Below are 19866 nucleotides of genomic sequence, written 5' to 3' on the forward strand. Positions count from 1 at the left end.
GAACTGCCAGTGCTCTTAAGAATGTTATTCCCAGTAATCAGCTAAGACTAAAAGTACTGATTCCTCATCTACTGATGGACATCAACTTACTCATAAGTCTTCACCAGCTGATACAGGCACAGGAGGCTCCCAAGCCAACTCCCACTGTTCTGAGACTGCAGGTAGTAGCCTATCTTGTCTACCACAGCTGTCCAATGGCCAGGAAAGTCATGTTTAATGATAGCACGGAGGCACATCGTCAGCTGGGCTCTATGGCGGGAGGCAAAAAGAAATACATTGTAAGTAAATAAGATCGAGTCATAGTGTCTAATATTAAAGGATAGATCCCAAGTCTTGGTTGATTGGCCACAATACACTTATTACATTGTAAGTATCACATATATTTTGACAGCACTGAAAGAGTTCTGAGAAGCAGCAGAGGAACAACAAGGCAAAAAATCCCAGTGGATTTAATTTTAAGGAAGAAACTGATTTCAGGACATTTTAGATACTTTCCTCCTTTCCTCCCTCCTCTCCAAATCTACCAGGCAATATTTGAAAACAATCGATTGCTCAAGAAACCAGCTAGCTTTGTACTTTGAAAATGAATGTTGATACCTCTACATGCTTATGAGGTCAAAAGCAACCACAAAATCACAAATTCGTACATTTTTATTAAACAGTATTGGTCGGTATTATAATCCAAGCCAGAGGTTCCTCATGAAATTACAGTTTTCCTGGGATCTTCTAGAACAGCACTTTCTGAACCTCTGAAGCATGTGGCAGAGTCAACTGTGTAAAAACATCTTACTATTCCTTTCCCTCCATGCACTTTTAGATGCCATTCACAATGGTGAGGCAAGACAAGATTGTTAATTGCCTAGCGAAGTGTGACTAAAAAAGTTGAGCGGCACTGAACTAGAAGCTGTAATACTCTTGGTTTGGCTAAGGAATCAAAAATCTGCAGAAAATATTGGTTCTTCTACATTTAGTTTTCCTTGGGTACCCTCTTGCAGTCCATTACATAACTAGCCACTATTGCATAGCAGTTCAAAAAGGGGCCCTCCACCTACCGAGCCTTTTAGCTTCCTACAAACCTACCTTCCCCCTCAAGCCTTCGGAGTTTGTGCTTGTTGCCAGTTTGGTTCCTCCTCCCCCCTTAATCTCACAAGCAAACAGTGAAAAAGATCAGTATTACAACAACAGGCTTGTTCCAATAAAGTTTCTTGGGAGTTTTTTAACCTCTGTCAAATCTACAAGTTTAGCCAGTATTTAGAAACCCTGTCTGTACTTTATTCCAGGTGATTGTCCCAGGGTTTTCAACAATCCTTTTAGATGCAGATTGTCATTGCAATGTCAGGACATTTTGAATATCAGGTTATGAAACGATGCCTGGACTAGTTTGCAAAACACTCTTCAAACTTGCATTATTTTGCATTCTTTTGTATAAATTTAGCCTTGGTATTTATGACATGATAGCAGGGGAAAACAACATGCCTTTACTACATTATCACAGAAAGAACACAAGCTGCCTTACCTGGCAGCATAACCTTGGCAAGGAGCACCTATCTCTTTCAGTGGAGATACTGATCATCTGCATTCAGTGTGTTAGAAAAGCTGAACTGGAAACAATGGTTTAGTTCATTTTCTTGTCTTGGTACAGGACCATTTATATCCCAAGCATTCCTGGCAGGTGTTTGTCTTATCTATTCATAAAGATCTCCAGTGACAGCAAAGCTATAGCTAATGCATTCTGGTGTTTCATTACTTTTTAAAGTGTTTTCTCTAATCCCCATTTCAATCTGTAGTCAATCACTCCTCTTCCGGATATGACTACTGACAAAAGATGACATATTTGGGCACCTAGCTGGTGGACAGGAGGAGGAAGAGAGAAGAGGATTTTCTTCTGTTTTTCAAAGATGAACATCTATACGCTACAGCCTAATCCCATCCTATCAGCCTCACTTTAATTAAAGTAGTGAACAATCATAGTCTGTAGTATGCTGTGAGTCTGAACCACTCTTCCAGCAAAAAGAGAACAGCATTTCTTCATTCTTTAACATCTTAAAACCAAGAATGCTAATACACATTTAAATACTGGGATTACATATAAAAATTGCAGAAGTAATTGACAAAAGGCCTACAAAAAAAAAAGAAAACAGATCTTGGGCAGTATTTCTCTGAATGGTTAATTCTTATCGCAGATAGCCCTCTATGCTATCTGCCGTGAACCAGCCAAGTAGACAGGCTGTCACTACAGCAAGTGTTGTAAGACACTTTAAACACCATAAGAGCATAAATCACATCACAGGGCTTTTAGCCTGGTTACTACATTTCTGGAAAACAAGTGCACATAAATACGTTAAAATTTATCATTATTACATTTTCAAAGTAAGTACTTGCTTCACCTCCCAAGAAACTTGAGGATTTCACGTTAACTACATCAAGACTGGTAGGTCTGAAAACTTGAGCTATAGAAATATCTCTACACAGTATAAGATACCTCACTAAGTCAGGAGAACGGATTATTCCTTCCACAATGTTATCACGAATCTGCTGACGATCATTTTCATGAATGTTGAATGGAAATACTGCTTCTCCAGGAGGTGGTTCACGATCCGGCCAGTACTGTGTCACCATGTTCTTCAGGTAAATGGCAGCTAAGTAAAAACATTGAGGAAATAATAACTTAAGTCTTAACACAGCTCCACATTACTCTGCGCTCAACCTGTAGTACAGTTGAAAGTAGAACAGAATTGAAAAGACAACTGAAAACCATTGCATGAGTTCTTAACAATTATAGGTACTAAGCACAGCTGCGTCAGAAAACCATTTTTTTATGATTCCACACAAGGTCAGGTTCAAGTGTGTGATTCTAAACAGAACAGAGTAGTATTTCAGTCAGCTTCTATTGGGGTACCCTCTTTATTATTCTATATGGCCATAATATTCCATCGTTCTAAACAAGCAAACAAAATTCTACTTATCTGCATTTTTGCTCATCCCTAAAACAACTACTCAGGCTCAGTAAGTGAAGTTTTGGAAGGCTCCTGTAAACAAATCACTGTACAGGCAGGTGGGCCACTCTGCTTGGGGAAATGCCCCGTGTGAAACTGGCATGTGGCTTACGTTCTATTCAAACAAAATGTTTGTTGTGAATTCCCTAAGCTTTATCTCACTATTAGGATTCCTCATAATCCCTTAGAATTGTTCCCTTCTGTCTCACATGAAAAACCATGAAAAATAAAGTTAATCTTCAACTGAAAATAAAGCAGCATTTACGCCTTAGTACTAAAATGCCTGTAGGCATTCTTTACAAAACATGAAATATGGTGTAAAACATTAAAGAAATGTTCTTAATAAACTCTTATCCCTGTACTACTTTGGTTGATTACTAGCTAGGGCTTTAAAGTATAAATAAAATATCCTTGGCTACAATCATTTCTCTTGGTGATGACAAATTGCAAAGTATGAAAATATGCAGTTTGTAAAGTATTTTATAGGAACAAGAGGAAAAACACTTCTTTGTCTATGACGTGCCAGAATATTCAGACAAGAAACAGGTCCAGAAAGACCAGCCCAAGACTTTAATTTACTCTGCCCATAGATCTTGTTGTTATACAAATTCTTGGCTTTTAAAATATTCCCAGGGAAACCTGTTGACTTTACTTTTCTATTTTATACCTCTGCTCTGGAAAAACAAAAACAAAAAAACCCAAAAATTATGTTCTACATACTTCCCCGCCCACCCCCGCCCCCCCCGAATGGTACTGAAATGAGACATTAATTTATAAAAATGATCTTATGGAGTCCAGATTAAGCATCAAGCTTGACTGCAGCAGAGTTTAACAATGCCATACAAAGTTGGATTATCTTTGAAAAAATAAATGCCAGCATGACAAACAGCATATGTCAGCATGCCCCAACACACTCAGGGGATTAATGGGATCTGTACAAAAAAACCCAACAGTGCTTCTATGGGAAATGTTGTTCCATAGGATAAAAAGAGCTGTGAACAGAAAGATCGATTTCTTGAAAAAGCTGAATATTTTCTGTGTCTGACAAAAACATTTGAGTAGTTAAAATGGATTACGAGAATTTAGAATCTGATCTTACACAAATGTATATCCTATAGTTAACTGCATCACCATACCTGAACTCACACACACAGTTGGGCAACCTTCCTAGACATGCTCAGACTACAAATTTATAACTTAGCAGTTATGTGACATTCCTTCACATCTACTTTTGTAAGCAGACACCACAGATACCGATTAAGCACACGTGGCTACCACTGACCTAGGGAATTGTGGGGGTTTTCCGGTTTTTAGAAACTTCATTTTTCTAGGAAAAGGGTTTCAAATAGAAACATGTACTCAAATGAGATCCACTTTTTTTAAATTCCCACTTCTCTTGGCATCACTACTTCTTCACCACCAGGAGAAAGAACACCTAAGGCTCCCTGCATACTCAGTTTTGAGCAGAAATCATTCTCTTTTCATATCAGTATCACAGCAATCCAGTAGGGATCACTAGAAACACAGGGAAGCCAAAGCAGGACTCTACTCTATGCCCTTGGTTTTATCTGGCCCTCACGTACGAAAGAAATGGCAAAGAGAGACCCTTTTCATTTCCACATTCAGAACAAACATGAACTTACATTGCAACAGCTCAATACTCCGTCAAACTAACATACTGACTTTCTATCGAAAGAAAATGAAACAAGGAATTTCTCTCACCTGCTTGACGCACTGGAAATTCAACTTGATCTGATACTATGATTTGCAGTAGACTTGGAGCAAAATTGATGATCTTATAGGACTGAAATACATATAAAACACAGTTAGCAAATCACTACATTTAAAGAAGACTGTACTACCAAAAGCTGATTACGAAATACATACTAAGGATTTTGCAGTGTTCTTTGATTCTCCTTATAAAGTATGGAAGGTTTTAGCACTTGGATTTGCCCAGATCTACAGCAATCCCAGTAATTACTTGTAAAAGCTGAGCATATAACAGCACTTGGGTGGAGTAAGTAGTGATGGAATCACAAGGCTTTCTATTAGACATTAGTGATAGTAAATATTTAAATAATTCTGAGAACGCATAGTGAGAAGCATTACAGATTTGTCTTTGAATTATTTAACTTAGCCTCATAGGTCAAATGAATTTTGGCATGCTTCATCAATAGATACCATTTATTTGCAAAATGGATTGTGGTATAATAGCAATACTGAACTTTGAAGAGATTAAGAAAACCATTTAAAATTATTTTCAAGTGTAAGCAGCAACTGCATTAGCCACATATTATACAGCTACCTTTTAAAGAACTAGATGTATACTGCTTCTTAAGAAAAAAATAAAAACTGAGGAAACACAGTGGAATAACCATTTTTAATTAAAATCAAGCATAGACAGATAACGTTTCAAAACCCACAGCCTTCCTGGGAACTTTTCAAACACTACATCAGCCACGCAGCTCAAGAATTTCAAAGAGAAAACAATGCTCACTGAACCTCTGAGCAAAGCACGCCAGATTTAAAAGATGTGAAAATCTGATAGCATTATACTGCTGTCATTCAACAGGGGTCCTCCAATGTGAAGAATTGTTGACTCAGCATGGTGCAGTTACGGCTAAGCCTTGGCAACATCACTCATTACTAGTAGGTCAGATCTTTCATCACTTAGATCCATGTGCTTTATGTTCAAAAAGAGATGTTTACTGGGGCTAGATGGCAGAAGCTTTCTTTATTTCACCTTTTATAGTATTTCTTTCTAACTAGATTATGCCTGGCAGCTCTGTGGTTGTTTCCAGAGCTATGCTTTAAGTACAAGTAAACTACACCCTCCCGTAAACTTTGCCTCGTTTGAAAGCTGTGAAAGAAATAAATTCTGCTCTTCATGTATCCAGTTCATTGATCTAACATTTCCATAATGATGCAAAATTACATTGCTTTTGTGCTGCCTACATGTAACAGCTGCATCACAACACTATCATTCAATAATTTTACCAAATCACTTAACTTTCTGGCCCTCATTTTACTGATTATAATGATAGTGGAATGCTAACCTACTCTGTGCTCAGAGACTCATTTGATGTTTATAGAGTAATCTGAGATCTCAGATAAAAGCAGTAATGGCAAATCAAAAGCATACTTTCCTGCAATTCCCTTCTCTATAAACTTTAATTATCCATAAGAAATGCTCCAAATAAAGTAAAAGCTGTAACAGACAGCACAGGAAACTCCACTCATCTATGGACATGCTGAAATACCATCTTTCAACGCCAACTGGTTAAAGCGCACTGGATTCCAAAGATAACCTTTTAATTGAGTATCCTGGAGTGCAAAGCTTGCCCTTCAGTTGCTACTGGAGAGAACCTGTATACAGTGTTGGTGGGTTCTGACAGGGGCTGCAGCATCCTCCAGCACTCAACACCTGACTCCCACGTACATAAGGAAAGCATGAGAAATCCCAACAGCACAGGAAACCAAAAATGTACGTGAACTCTTGATCATCCTTTTTCTTCTACAAAACATCAATGTGCTGTTCTCAGACCCAATCTACATACAGATTTTACTACTATAAACACACTGATTTAAGAATGCAACCTTTTGGGGAGTTGTTGTTTTGTTGTTGTTTTCCTGCAGTAATCCTACCAGTATCACATTTGGGTGGACAGTGATAACAGTATAAATAATTTCCTTTTCCCTGCGCAAACAGCTTTTCCTGATTCTATATTAAAGTCACCGCTTCTCCAGGAAGCTTTATTGGTACCACTTATGCTGGGATACAACTGCTGTCCCTGAAGTTTTGCCAGTATATATACAAATACGGTTATTTGGCCTGCACAGCAAATCCTCTCGGCAAGTGCCTGGAGTGACAAAAGACACATTAAGCAGAAGGTATGCAGAGTGTCTCTGAGGGGGCCTCATCCCTACCAGCACACTGCTATGAGGGTTTCTTTACGCTTTACATACCAACACCCCTAAAGATCACAGGGACACATTATCAAGCTCCCACTAAATCCCTCTACTCCGTACTGCTGTTATTATCATAATTCACACTTCTACATAGCTTTGTTTTCTACTCATTATCAGAAACATGAACACTGTAGAGATGAACAGAGATTGTGTGCCCAGTTTAGAAACAAGACACCTGATTCTGTTGTATTTTTGAAGCTCAAATACCATCCTGCTCACTTATGCAGCAACAAACTACACGCCGCTTGCAATTTTTAGAACAGAGGACTTACTGAAAAGCTGTATGCAGCAACATTTTTCCTATACCAGCACATTCTCGCTGGTTTAGTTGGCACGCTAATTGTGATCTTGGGATGTTTCCTCCCCCTGCCTTGCTCAGGAAACCATACAACAGGCTCCTGGACACCAGCAAGTAAAGCCGTACGTATCACGTGAGCAGGTGCAGACCAAGTGTCACGTGTGCACTGTGTAAATGGAAAGAGACAAGGAAGAGACCTCAGAGCTGGATAAGTTCAGCAAGACATTTATATCATTATAGCTGCACCTGATGGAGGGAGAGCAGGAATATCGTCAATCCCCCAGAAGGAACGGAAAGCTATCTGCTGATTTTGAAGAGCCATGCCCAGGAGCCGCAGGGAGGCACCAGATGGCTGAAACAAGACCTTCAGTGGAACTCCTGTAACAGCATGCTGCTTTGTGCAGTTTGTGAATAATTACATTGCCTTGAATTCACAAGTTGCGATCTGGTAAAACTTTCTGTGAAGGTGCCAGTTGATGGGGGCATATATTTATTTTGAAGGAGAAAGTAAAAGTTTTTCAAAATAAACTTTCACTGAGTACTTACACAGAACTATTATTTTAAAGCTGTGTAAAACATACACTGTCTGCTCTTGCATGGATCACAGATCAGAGCATTTATGCTAAAAACCAAATAAATCTCATTTTGCCTCCATTGAGATTAAGGGGATGGGATAGAGCAATGTGCAAGGTAGCAGCTAAACTGGGAGAGGCGTACAGCATTGGTAAGATACACCTGGGTAAGTTTACAGCAATGGAGAAGAGATGCATATGTTCCCACGCATCTTATTCCACCTGTGTCTGCTGTCTGAGGGTGGGCTCCGCAGCTGCACAGCTTTCTGCACTCTGTCCTTTCACCTTTGGCCTAACATGTATTCCTTCCCACTTCAACATCACAGTTCCAGTCTTCAAAAAAACTGAGAAAACATCATTTTTTGCTTATTTCCTCTTCTATTTGATTAGATATAGAACAGATGAGACTCAAGAAAGCCTCAGATGAGCCACTGAAAAACAAGATGAACGCTGTCACATGTAAAGGACTAGAATGCAGTGAGAGATTAAGCAGGAAATATATAGTTAAAAAATCCCCTAATGAATCCTGCTGAATCAAACACTTTTCATATCTAACATTCCAGTTTTGTTTTGAGGTTATCATATATTATATACTACTGAACTCATTTCAGGAAGCAGCATTCTTGTGTCTTGCTTGCTGTTGCATTTAAAGCCTACAGCAAGCAACTGCTCCATAACCACATTTGTCAGTAACCTTACCACTGCGCTCATGGCAACCACAGTGGTTCAGTGCAGAACGGCACTGGAAGGTGCTTCTTCCCCTGCAGAACAACAGAACAATCTAGGACAATGGATATGGAAAACTGGGGTCTTCCCTCAGGTTCTGCAAGGAAAGCTAAGACCATCCTTCTTCACCAGCAGTAAATATCTCATTCTCTGCACCTCTGAATCCAAGTATGGCACATAGAAATTGCTGAAATAGCAAGGCACTACATCTCTGTTTGCAAAGACGAACACACGGAAGTCTGTACCTTGAATACATACGCAATTAACTGTTTACAAGGATTATTTTAAGGTTTACATACCTTTGATCTGAATGCTTAACTATCTGGTTTACAAAGTTTTATTTTCACTTTGCTGTGCACTGAAAATCTGTTACTTAGAAATTCCATCAGTGTCACACTCGGGAATATTTTTGCAGTTGTTAATAGTATTTTCTCTCTTGTTTTTTCAGTCACAGACAGTTATTAAAACAAACCAGAACTTCAAAAGACACTTTCTCCTTTCCCTGTCTACACACAAAGGTATTGTTTGGGGAAGGGAAAACACAGTGATTTTGTAGAGAGTGAAAAGAAGCTCATGTAGGTTCTTGCACATGCTTCTTTCCTCTGTGGGTTCTGCTGCCAGATTCATCCAGTCTCAAACAAACCCCACTTTCCACAGACCTTCTAATCATGCAAGTCAACTTCCTTATTAAGCTGGTCTTCAATATAAATACATGAGATTCCTTCCCCTAGGTAATGAGGTACTCATTTCACTTTCAGAGTGGCCTTAAGACCCCTGCCTACTACCTCAACGAACATGTGGAAGATGCTGAAGGAAGCCCAACTTCATTCTGGACTCTTGGGCTTTTGGGCAATCTTCTCACACTTCTTTCTCTTCTTCCAGCGCTGCTACTCAGTTCCTGTCAAAGCCAAATTCTGCAGCTCCTTCTCAACATTTAAAGAAACAGCTGTATTTCTGCAATTGTGTTCCTATTTTCCCCTTTGTTACAGGCCAAAGAGATCTACTACAGCAGGTTGAGCCAATGAAGATTAATGCATTAAAACTGTATGGTAACCCTAACCGAACTGGTATCAGAATGACTTTGTGTGTTCACATAATCAGACAGTATATTCCACAACATTCTAAGAACTGGCACGTGAAAGCAGAATTTAGCCATTAAAAAAAAATTAAAATTAAAACCAGCAAAAGCTCCTGAAGTCCATGAGACAGACCTAACAGTAACAGCCTAGAACAGATACCAAAGAAAGGTGCACAGAAATTGGTATGACAATTGACTGTTCTAGTAAGTACAGTATGATTGATTAATATGATCACAAAGTGCACACTGGTTCTGATTTGACAGCTGAAGAAAAAAATGAGGGACACATGAAAAAAACAGAGGGGTATGGAAGGATGTGTACACTTATAAAATCAACAGGCTAAAGGGGAAATGACAGCAGTTACATGATAGAGATTGCTGACCTGGCAGGAATTTACTGCTTCGGTTTATCAAGAATCACATTCCTGACAAATCCCACATTTACATTTGTGTTCAGGTCACTGAGAGAAGTGAAGTTTGTTGATGACTCAGAAGTGGCATGCATCATCCAAGGAGAAAGATCAGAAAAATCCTACAAAGAATTGAATGATCTTTAGAACTGCACCAACAAAAATGGAGTAGAGTAACAGGACAAAGTACACAGTATGCACTCAAGGATGACAGGAATTTCTCCTAAAAGTTTGAAGTTTCTTAGAAAGGAACAACCACAAGATAAAAGGACCTCTGTATACTCAGTGAGAAGAAATATGTAGACATTGGACACAAAGAAGGTAATTGTAGTTTTAGGATGTATCAAATGAGGTATTGGTGGCATTCAGTGCGAGGCTTTCTGGAATGCTGCAAACACAAATTATGAGATTGCACACGAAAGATTAATTCAAAAGGAAATGAGCACAGAGAAGAGCTATGCTCACCTATTACTAATTTCATAAATTCACTTTTATGATAAGGCAAGGGAAATACAGTCTGTTGAGGCTAGGAAAACAGGCCGGTAAGCATTAGCCTTTGACAAATATGTCAGGGAGGGTACCAAGAAACCTATTCTGGTTAAGAAGTAAGACTGGCACAAATGGATATAAATGGACTGTAAACTAATTTCAGCTGGAAACCAACACTTGTTTCTAGCTGTGTGAGGAAGAAAATTCACAAACAGCCTTCCAATAAATGTAGTAAGGGGAAAAAATAAAATAAGGAATCTTGATTCCATTTCTGAATGCAGTTAGATGTTAACCCAAAAGGCAGAAAGCAACTTCACTGACTTTGCTCTATCTTTACACAGGTTCAGGAACATACAGAAGAGAAAGAGGCATTTTCAAACATGCTGGGGCTTTTTACAGGTGAGCAAGCTTTCATTTGTTTTAACTTCATTCCCTACACTCTATGTTGCAAGCAAATTAGGGAGTTGGGACTATTATATTGTTCTGAAGGACTCGCTGTATTGGTACAAGCAATGAGGTGCCTATGCAGAGGTGCTGTATTGGTGGACTAGTAGGATTTATACTCTCTGGGAAGCTCCTGTCACTATCTACATTCAAACTTGAAAGCAAATGTACACCACAGATGGGCTAACACAAGTTAAGTTTTACCTCAACACCCATTAGTATGTACGATGAGCAGCATCACTTTAAGTACTGCACAGAAGAAACAGGTGAGCCCTGTTCTGTTCAGTCAAGTGTTCTATTACCACTCCAAGTACATACTGTTGGAGTTTTTTCTATATGGTTGGTGGATTTGTTCCTTCGCTAGAACAAGATAAATGCTAGAACAGCATCTGGACTCCAGTACTTACAGGAACACAGTGACATGTCAACATTATCATTAGATACATGGGAGTCTGGTATGTCGCTTTGAAGTCTTGCTTCAAAGCACTGAAAGGTTTCAAGATGTCACAGACCCAGGTTAAGCCACATTCCCCAGGAGCACTTTTGTTCCACTCATCCAAAGAGTCATGTCAAACCCAGCGCTGCTTCAGTACGTTATGTCAGTCAGATACATCATGCTTCACTGAGTAACAGGAAGCCTACACAATAATAGGTATGTCTTCATTTCAAGATTCATTCTTTGTAACAGCGAAGAGAAAACGTGTCAGCTATTTTAAATAAAAATCTGTGTCTCCACCTGTTCTCAATAAATACACTTATACTCTTGAATCAAAAACCTGAGTCTTTCATGAGAAGTGCATTATCCATCCCTTAAACTTAAAACATTTTACAGGTCTCGATCTTAAAATGCTTTCAGAACTCTTCCTGAGCTTCACAGTACTTTTTGGTGATGTTAAACTGACATAATGAGGAGTAGGACCCAGGAATCCAGACGGCTGCCTCTTTGTTCTGAGCCTGCCAAACACACAGCAGTTATCACAGTAGTTTTGACTCCTGCACAACAGGCTGCTAACAAATATTTGCAATTTCACTCTCAGTCCTTAACAGCAAGGATAAAAATAGGTACCGATGAATTTTTAAAGTAACTATGCCAAATAAAGAAAAAGAGGTTTGCATTTTTATCTAACTATCCCCAAGAACATTCTCAATGTCCAGTACTTAATCCACTGATTTACTAAAGGAACTTGCCAATTGCTAAAGCAAGGATTAGCTCTATCTAATTCAGAAGGAGTTTTAAGTTGCCTAAATAGAAAATTAAGCCGGAGGAGTAATCCTGAAGCAGCAGTAATTCCTGACAGCCGATTCTCATGAAATCCATGTCCTGATGATCACATACTCCATCCAAGTGTAGAGGTTAAAGCTTTACTCATGCTGTGCAAGGGAACCGTCTCTTTTTCTCAAGCGTCCAAGCTCAGACTATGGTCACCGTTCTGACTCAGCGGGTGCTGCCGCTGCACTAACCGTGGGGTGCTGTGACAAATACTACCCGTGAAAGCATAACGTGCCTTCCTCCAAGTTGTACTGGGCACGGTGCTGAACGGGACGAAACTAACCCCGGAGCGCCACTGCTACCAGCCGCCTGCGGGAGCCAGGGCGAGCAGCGCGGGGGGCGAGCAGCGCCGTCCCGTCCCGCACCGCCACCGCGCGGGCCACGCCGAGGGGACACGGCCCCGCTCCGCTGCGGCGCGCCCCGCTCCCGCAACGCTGCACGCAGCCCCGTGCGGGCACCCAGCCCGCCCGCCGCGCACCGCGGCCGCGCTCCCCGCCGCCACCCGGAGGCTGCGGTAGCCGGCAGAGCCCGGCCGGGGGTCCCGCTGCTGGGCCGTCCCCGCCCGGCCCTGCCGAGCGCCCGGGCCAGCGGCGCGGCGGGGCGGCCGCTGACAGCCGGCGCGGAAGGGCCCGCTCCGCCGGGGGACGCCGCCGCCCCCGGCCCGGCCCGCAACCCGCGCACGGGGAGGGCGGCGGCGCGGCGACCCCCGCCTCACGGCGCCGCGCTGCCGAGCGGAGCGGGCGGCCGGGCGGTGGCGGCGCCCCGGCGCGGAGGGGGCGCACCCCGCCCCTGGCGGCGGGGCCGGGCGCCCCCGTGCCGCGCGGCGGCCGGGGTGAGGCGCGGCGGGGCGGGGGCGGGGCAGGCCACCGGCGGGTCCCGGCCGGGGCAGGCCGCCCCCTCACCTGATTGAGCTCGTTCTCGGCGGCGATGCGCAGCTTGGGGTCTATGGTGCCCTTCAGAGCCTGGATGATCCTGTTGGGATCCATCTTGCCCTCCCCTCGCCGGCAGGCAGCGCTTCCCCGGGGGCAGGAGGAGGAAGCGGAGCCGTCGCCGCTAGCGCCGCCGCCCCCCCGTGCCACAATCCCAGGCTCGTGTCCCCCACCCCCCCCGGTCCCTCTCCAGAGCCATTCACCGGTTTGCGACAGCTGGGTATCGGGAAGCGGGCACTACTTTACGGCCGCAGCGCCGCCTTCTGGCCTCGTGCAGGGGTCGGCGAGAGGTGGCCGCCATCTTATTGTACGGACACAAGTCAGCCGGGACGGCCGGCGGTGGGCGGGGTTAGGGGCCGGCTGCCACGCCGGAGTGGCGCGGGGGCGGCCATGTCGCGGTACGGAACCGGGGCCGCGGAGCCCACCGCTTCCCCCGTACTGAGGGAGACAGCGGCCGGGGGCGGGGGGCCGGCTGGCCGCTCCTCTGCATGCGGGAGCGCTGCCCCGTACTCCGACCGCAGCAGGGGGCTCGGCTGATGGTACACCGCCGCTGTCACGGCGATGGAGCGGGGAGCCGGGTCCTGCGGCACCGGACCCCGGCGGGGAGCGGGCCCGGGCGGCTGCGGCCGCGAGGGGGCGGCGCTGCCGAGGGCGCAGGGGCTGGCGCAGCCGTGCTGAGGCCTCTCCGGGCACCGTGCGGGGCTGGCGGGGCTGGCCGAGGCGCACCGGTCCCGCAAGGCGCTTGGTTGCCCCGCCCCATCCCTCTGTGCCAGCACATACTTAAAAAAGCCCAAATAATCCTACTTTTCCTTCTTAACAGTTTACCTTTTATTATTATTATTCCTAGTAGTTTTTCAGCTTGTATACCAGGCTTCATTGTTCTGTATTTGCTACTATGTCAGTTGTTTGCACAGGAATTAAAAGTGAGAACACCAAGGCTGCGCAGCGGTGATACCAGTTCCATGGTGGAGAACTGGCGTTACTCACACAGTTGCCCAGGTACCTAAGGTACGTGCAGCTGGGCAAGATTTGCAACATGCGAGAAGACAGAAATTTGCTGCAACGAGCTTCCTAAAATAAGTAGTTGGGGCACACATCGTAATTCCTAGTATGTTTCTGAGCACGTTTCTTGGTGATACTTGTCCTCATTAGGTAGGGTAGTAGACCCTGACAATGGGTTGCTTATCTTAATGGTGTTTGTGTGTGAGAGTGGGTGGAAGGTGCTTACCGCTCAGCTGTCAGGAATATACAGACACCACTTCTAACTGCAAGCCCCACTGTGATTCTCCACCTCTGTCCTATTTTTCCCCTTAGATCCTGGAATGTGCAGATGAACCAAAGGAAGGTTTAAATATCCATGCAGCCGTAAGATGACTATCAAAGGTGCAGTTCACAGACCAACAGCATGCAAGAAAACCCTCATCACTAATAATGATCTTAAAGAGCCAAATCCTTTGGTTACTTCTGCAGGTGATATTTTACGTAACATTTACAAACCAGAGATGTGTGATTAACTGGTAGAAAGAACAGAAAGACTATTTACTGCAGGGGTCCTCAAACTATGTCCCGCGGGCCGGATACAGCCCCCCAGGGTCCTCAATCCAGCCCCCGGTATTTACAGACACACACACACACACACACCCCGCCGGGGGTTGGCGGGGGGAAACCAAGCAGCCGCAGATGACTGCCTGCCACTGCATCCGCGCGCCGGCCCCCTGGTTAAAAAGTTTGAGGACCCCTGATTTACTGTGTTTTGGGAGAGTAAAATGCAAAGGCAATTACAAGATCATTCTATAGACGCTTTAAGAATACAACTGGACAATATGTCATTTGTTCATTGCAATTACAGTATAAAACGTCATTTCTCATTACTGCTCCTCAATTACGAAAACAGCAGTACTTCCCTCAAGTTACATATTACCTGACCTATACTGAAGAATACTGTTGACAATGCTAAATGCACAGGAGTACCATTTATGGTTAGGGATACCCTGCTCTAACCAAGGGGACTATACGGTAATGCTTGCCACAACATCTTTACTGCCACTCAATAACTTCAGTTCCTAAATTGTTTACAAGGAAAATGTTACATCAGCTAATACTATAATGAATTCATAAAAAGAAGTCCCTTAATAAGTTTTCTGATAATTAAAAAAGAATCTAGCTGTAAAAATTAATTATACCTGTCTACTGTTTGGAGACTGTGCACTGTCTTGTGGTTTTCATCACTTTTTGAAGTGATGGAGCAGAACGCCTGATCATTGTCACTCAAGAACTGTCTTTCTGTTCTCCAGTAACGCAGCTGTACAGCATGTAGCAAGAAATCGTAGGTACTTTCATTCACCTTTTCATTTCTTCTTCTTAGAAGCAGGTGATGTTCAGGTATGTTCAGTAATCATAAACACAATGTGAGCGTAAAAAAGCATATATTGTTAATTATGGTAATTCTTTGTCATTTTCCCTTTATGGTTAAGATAGCAAATAAGACTACTCCAGTGAAAACTGCCCATTTTAAAGACCTTGGATCATGTATCATACTAAAACAAATTACTTTAAAATACTTGTAGTGTTGTATCTGTACTTCCTTTTCCCAAATTAGCATGTTACGGCAGTTTAAAAACAGTTCTGTTTTATTCTGTTTCTGTGTATTCATCTATGGTAATGTGATAACTTCAAAAGTTCGGAAATTCATTTCTTGAAGGACTTTAGTCTTGTGATGTAAAACATATCAATAAAGAACAAAATATGTTTAAAGGCTATTTTACATCTTCCTAAATTTTTTAAAATCATATTATTGCACTTAGCATTTGTATTTTAAAATGGCACTTTTAACACAGAAGATTCACTACAAAATAAGTGAAAAAGTTTTTACACCTAAGATTTTGCTTTTAAGACCTGCTTTTTCTGCACACAGCCATCAATGAGGCAATGCCAGCAAGTCTCTAAAGCAAGTAACATCCAGTTCAACAATGCTTATTTCCTTTGTAATATGTCAGCAGTGATTTAGTTGTGGAAGTATTGTTACAAGCATTTTAGTCTGTGTGCAGGGTTTGATGTGTGTGTGATACTTCTTTCTGTAAAACGTGAACCTCCATAGATACCAGTGGCTATATTATTCAAAAAATAACTTTAGTCATTAATGGAAATATTTTTATGTAATTTCAAAACCTTCAGGATGAAAGTAACCACATATAAGCAAGAATTAGTATAGTTTTTTGTTAGAGCAAAGATTCTGTTAATGTTTTGGGCTACTTCTACTTCAAAATAATGGATATAGAACTGAATTAGAATGTTGGGCGTTTTTTTTAGATCTGTTTTGCTACTCTGCAAAATAAAGAATCTGAGGTAGAATTCTGAGATTTTCTTCTCAACTGTCTAACACTACTAGTGAGAGAAGACCCAATATGAAAGGGACAAGTGATATATAAAGAAATTAAAAATAAGTAAATGAAATCCAAGTTGCACTAGTGTGGAAGTACAGAGAAAAGGGATGAGAATAAAAGGGATGTGGGGAGAGAATGGAAAGCAAAGATTTTTTTTATTATTTTTTATTTTTTTTTAAAGCTCCAGAACTCTATAGGTACACTATAACAACAGCTTTAGGAAGTATTTAGAACAAGCAATCATATTTTGAAACTCGGTTGCTAAAGCCAAGGATTTTTAAAGCAACGTTAAATTTGACCTCAATGACAGTCAGACAAAGTTGCTGATGGAGTTGCTATCAAGATAACTCAATTAAATTCAAGAACTTTGGGAGGTGAAGAAAAACTAGAAAAGCCTTAAACATTGCTGGTTACTTAAAATTAGTCCTTTGACTTTTGGTTGTTTTGAAGTGCAGGTAGTGCTTTATCTGAATGCTACGTGTAACGCCTTCTGCTGGCGTGGAACAGCTGCTCTGTTATCAGGTCAACCAAGCTCCTTTCGGATAGTATCTGGTTGTAAATTGTAGTTAATAAGAGGTACTCATGGAAAAGTATGAGAAAGACAACAATGATCCTTTGTGTGATGTGCTACAGGCTAAAAGTAATCCACTATTTACAATATAGAGTTTACTTCATTGTAGTAAACCAGTGACAAAGTGATTGGATCTGTACTTCTCATAAAGCCTTCATTCCATATCAACCCCATCTCAAACCTTACTCATCTGAGTTCCAAACAGTCCAAAAGCTGTAGGAACTAGTAGTCTCCGGCCAAATTAGTACTTCACAGCACTTTTTTTTCCAACTACACCACCTGGAAACATTTAGTCAGCAGATACAAATGTATAAGCTTTTTCATTCTTAATAGAATTGTTAGGAGACAAGACACAAAATTAAGTTGATCAGAGACTTGTGAACAAACGCATAACTAGAGTTAACTCATTTGTATCTGGTTAGGGTACAGTAGATCTCCAATTAGAATACTCAACAGACTTCTTGTATCCTCCACAAGACTCTCAAACTTAATTTTCTCAGAAGGAACGTATAGATTTGATGAAGCGCTAGCAAGGATGATCTGCATGACATGCAGATAAATGTATGTCAGGCCTCCGGATACAAGACTTTGATCAGAGTTAAAGTTCTGAAGCCATCTCCCCCACTGAATGTTTTGCTGGAGCAGCTGTAGATAACTTAGACCAGTCAGGGAGGAAAAGGTAGGTAAACTGAACCAGTACAACAGAACAGTGACATCCTCTGCACCACCACTGCAGCCTGCAGGATGGAGGTTTCCTTAGCTGCAGGAAATCACATGACAATTCAGGTAGATCATTCATGGTTTCCTCTCACTTCCATAACCTGGAAAAAACACAAAAATCACAAGTCCATTCGTATTTTGAAAACTTTAAGAAACCCTTTGTTACAGTTGAACCCCAGTAGGCAGCTGAGCACCACACAGCCACTCCCTCCCTCCCTCCCTCCCGGTGGGACGAGGGAAAAGAATCGGAAGGGCAAAAGTGAGAAAGCTCATGGGTTGAGACACAGACAGTTTAATAAGTAAAGCAAAAGCCATGTGCTCAAGCAAAGCAAACCAAGAAAGTAATTTGCTATTTCCCATCAGCAGGCAAGTGTTTAGCTGTTTCCAGGAATCATGCAGAAGTTACTTGGGATGTCAGACTGTAACTCCAGCGTGCCCCCTTCCTCCTCCTTCCCCCAGCTTGTATGGCTGAGCACAACAGCCCCCTCACAGCTTCTTGTGCACCCCCAGCCTGCTCGCTGGTGGAGTAGCGTAGAAACAGAAAAGGCCTTGACACTATGTAAGCGCTGCTTAGTAGTAACTGAAGCATCCTTGTGTTACCAACAGCATTTTGGTAGCAAATAGAAAACATAGCACCAGACCAGCTACTCTGATGAAAATGGACTCTACCCCAGCCAAAACCTGTGCACCCTCCCATTTCAGGGTAGTTCTGTTATTTCACTGAACTTGGAGAAGGAAACATAGAAATTCACTCAGTCCAAATCAAAAACAGCGTTAGGTCCTTACCCTTGCAGTTTAACTTTGGCAGGCTGCACAAGGTAACTAAACTGGGGAAAATTTAGGTGGTATCCTATTTGCATAGCCGACAGCAATAGGAATTTAGCAGAACTATGATGCCCCTTTGTATGTTTTAATTAGACCTGATTATCACCCTTATATAGTTCAGGCATTATCACCTACATCATTATGCACCTATCATCAGTGCAACAATTCAAGCAACCCCATTTAAAAACTGAGAAAAAAAGCATAGTCAGACAGTTTACACAGTCTCTACTAGTGTTACCTCAAATATTTTCAAGCTGCGAAACTCACCCGTTCCGTGCTGTGCCCACAAGTAGCGTGTGGATCTAGATCTTCAGTCTGGACATACTGAGGTAGACTAATACCGTGTGAGTAAATAACGCACTGAAATACTCTGAGTACTTTGAGAAGCTTTCAAAACCAAGCATTAATTTGGAAGCATAAAGAATGAGTTATCAATATCCTAGTATTTATCATTATGGGAAATCATATAAAGTCAGGGGTTTAGGTATTTTGAAGATTAGAAATGCAAATTCTACCCATGGATTTCGGCCAGCTATTGGTAAGGAAAAAAAAGGTGCTTTGCTTGGTCTTTTGCAGTACATTTTTAAACACAGCCTTAGCGTTTAAGGTTCAGTACTAGCCTTTGGAGTCACGTGTAATCTGAAAACTTCTTTATCACAATACCTGTTCAATTGTACTTACTTTCCTTTTCATAACAGAGGTTAGCCAAAGCTGTGTTCACAGCTCCAGCTAGAAACACAGTGAAAACCAACAGTTCTGGCTAAGAAGGTACTATACGAGAAACTTGTAAGATTAAATTCATCATATTTTCAGTTATTTTATGGGAAAAAAATTGTCCAAGTTGTGTATTTTTTTTTAATAACGAACACGTTATTTTAAAGTACATGGTACTGTAGAGATTATTCCAATTCAGGCTGATAAAGCCTAGAAAAATATGAAGGTTTTAAAAACAACCATTATAGGATTTACGGTCAAATTTACTATCAAGGAATGGTATAATGATTAGACTTCAGTTTTCATCATATCTGCACGCTTCTGAATGCGACAGTGTATACTCCTTTAGTCAGAAATTTAAAAATCTATCTTACACAGATGGACAACCATCTCCAAAATTGAGATGTTTACCTCAAGATACTTAAATACATGCAAGTTAGAGTATGTAAAAAGCTTCGCTAGATCAGCCAGT

At 41.9% G+C, this 19866-nt stretch overlaps 1 protein-coding gene across 4 annotated transcripts in view; it reads right to left on the reverse strand.

The window, feature by feature from the left end:
* Positions 1 to 13515, reverse strand: part of IPO8 (importin 8) — a 50945-nt gene extending 37430 nt beyond the window's left edge. The window contains exons 1-4 of one of the 4 annotated variants that reach the window (XM_055711386.1): positions 13385 to 13515; positions 4719 to 4800; positions 2483 to 2639; positions 91 to 249 (exon numbers count right to left, since the gene is read on the reverse strand). In XM_055711386.1, coding sequence (XP_055567361.1) covers positions 91 to 249; positions 2483 to 2619 — 296 coding nt within the window. In that variant the 5' untranslated portion in view covers positions 2620 to 2639; positions 4719 to 4800; positions 13385 to 13515. Of the gene's footprint in view, positions 1 to 90; positions 250 to 2482; positions 2640 to 4718; positions 4801 to 7998; positions 8158 to 12443; positions 12562 to 13154; positions 13359 to 13384 lie in introns of those variants that run through there. The other 3 variants (XM_055711385.1, XM_014281234.3, XM_055711388.1) reach the window with 3 other exon arrangements.
* Between the last annotated feature and the right edge of the window lie 6351 nt (positions 13516 to 19866).

This window comes from Falco cherrug, chromosome 5, assembly GCF_023634085.1.
Source record: "Falco cherrug isolate bFalChe1 chromosome 5, bFalChe1.pri, whole genome shotgun sequence".
Taxonomy (NCBI): domain Eukaryota; kingdom Metazoa; phylum Chordata; class Aves; order Falconiformes; family Falconidae; genus Falco; species Falco cherrug.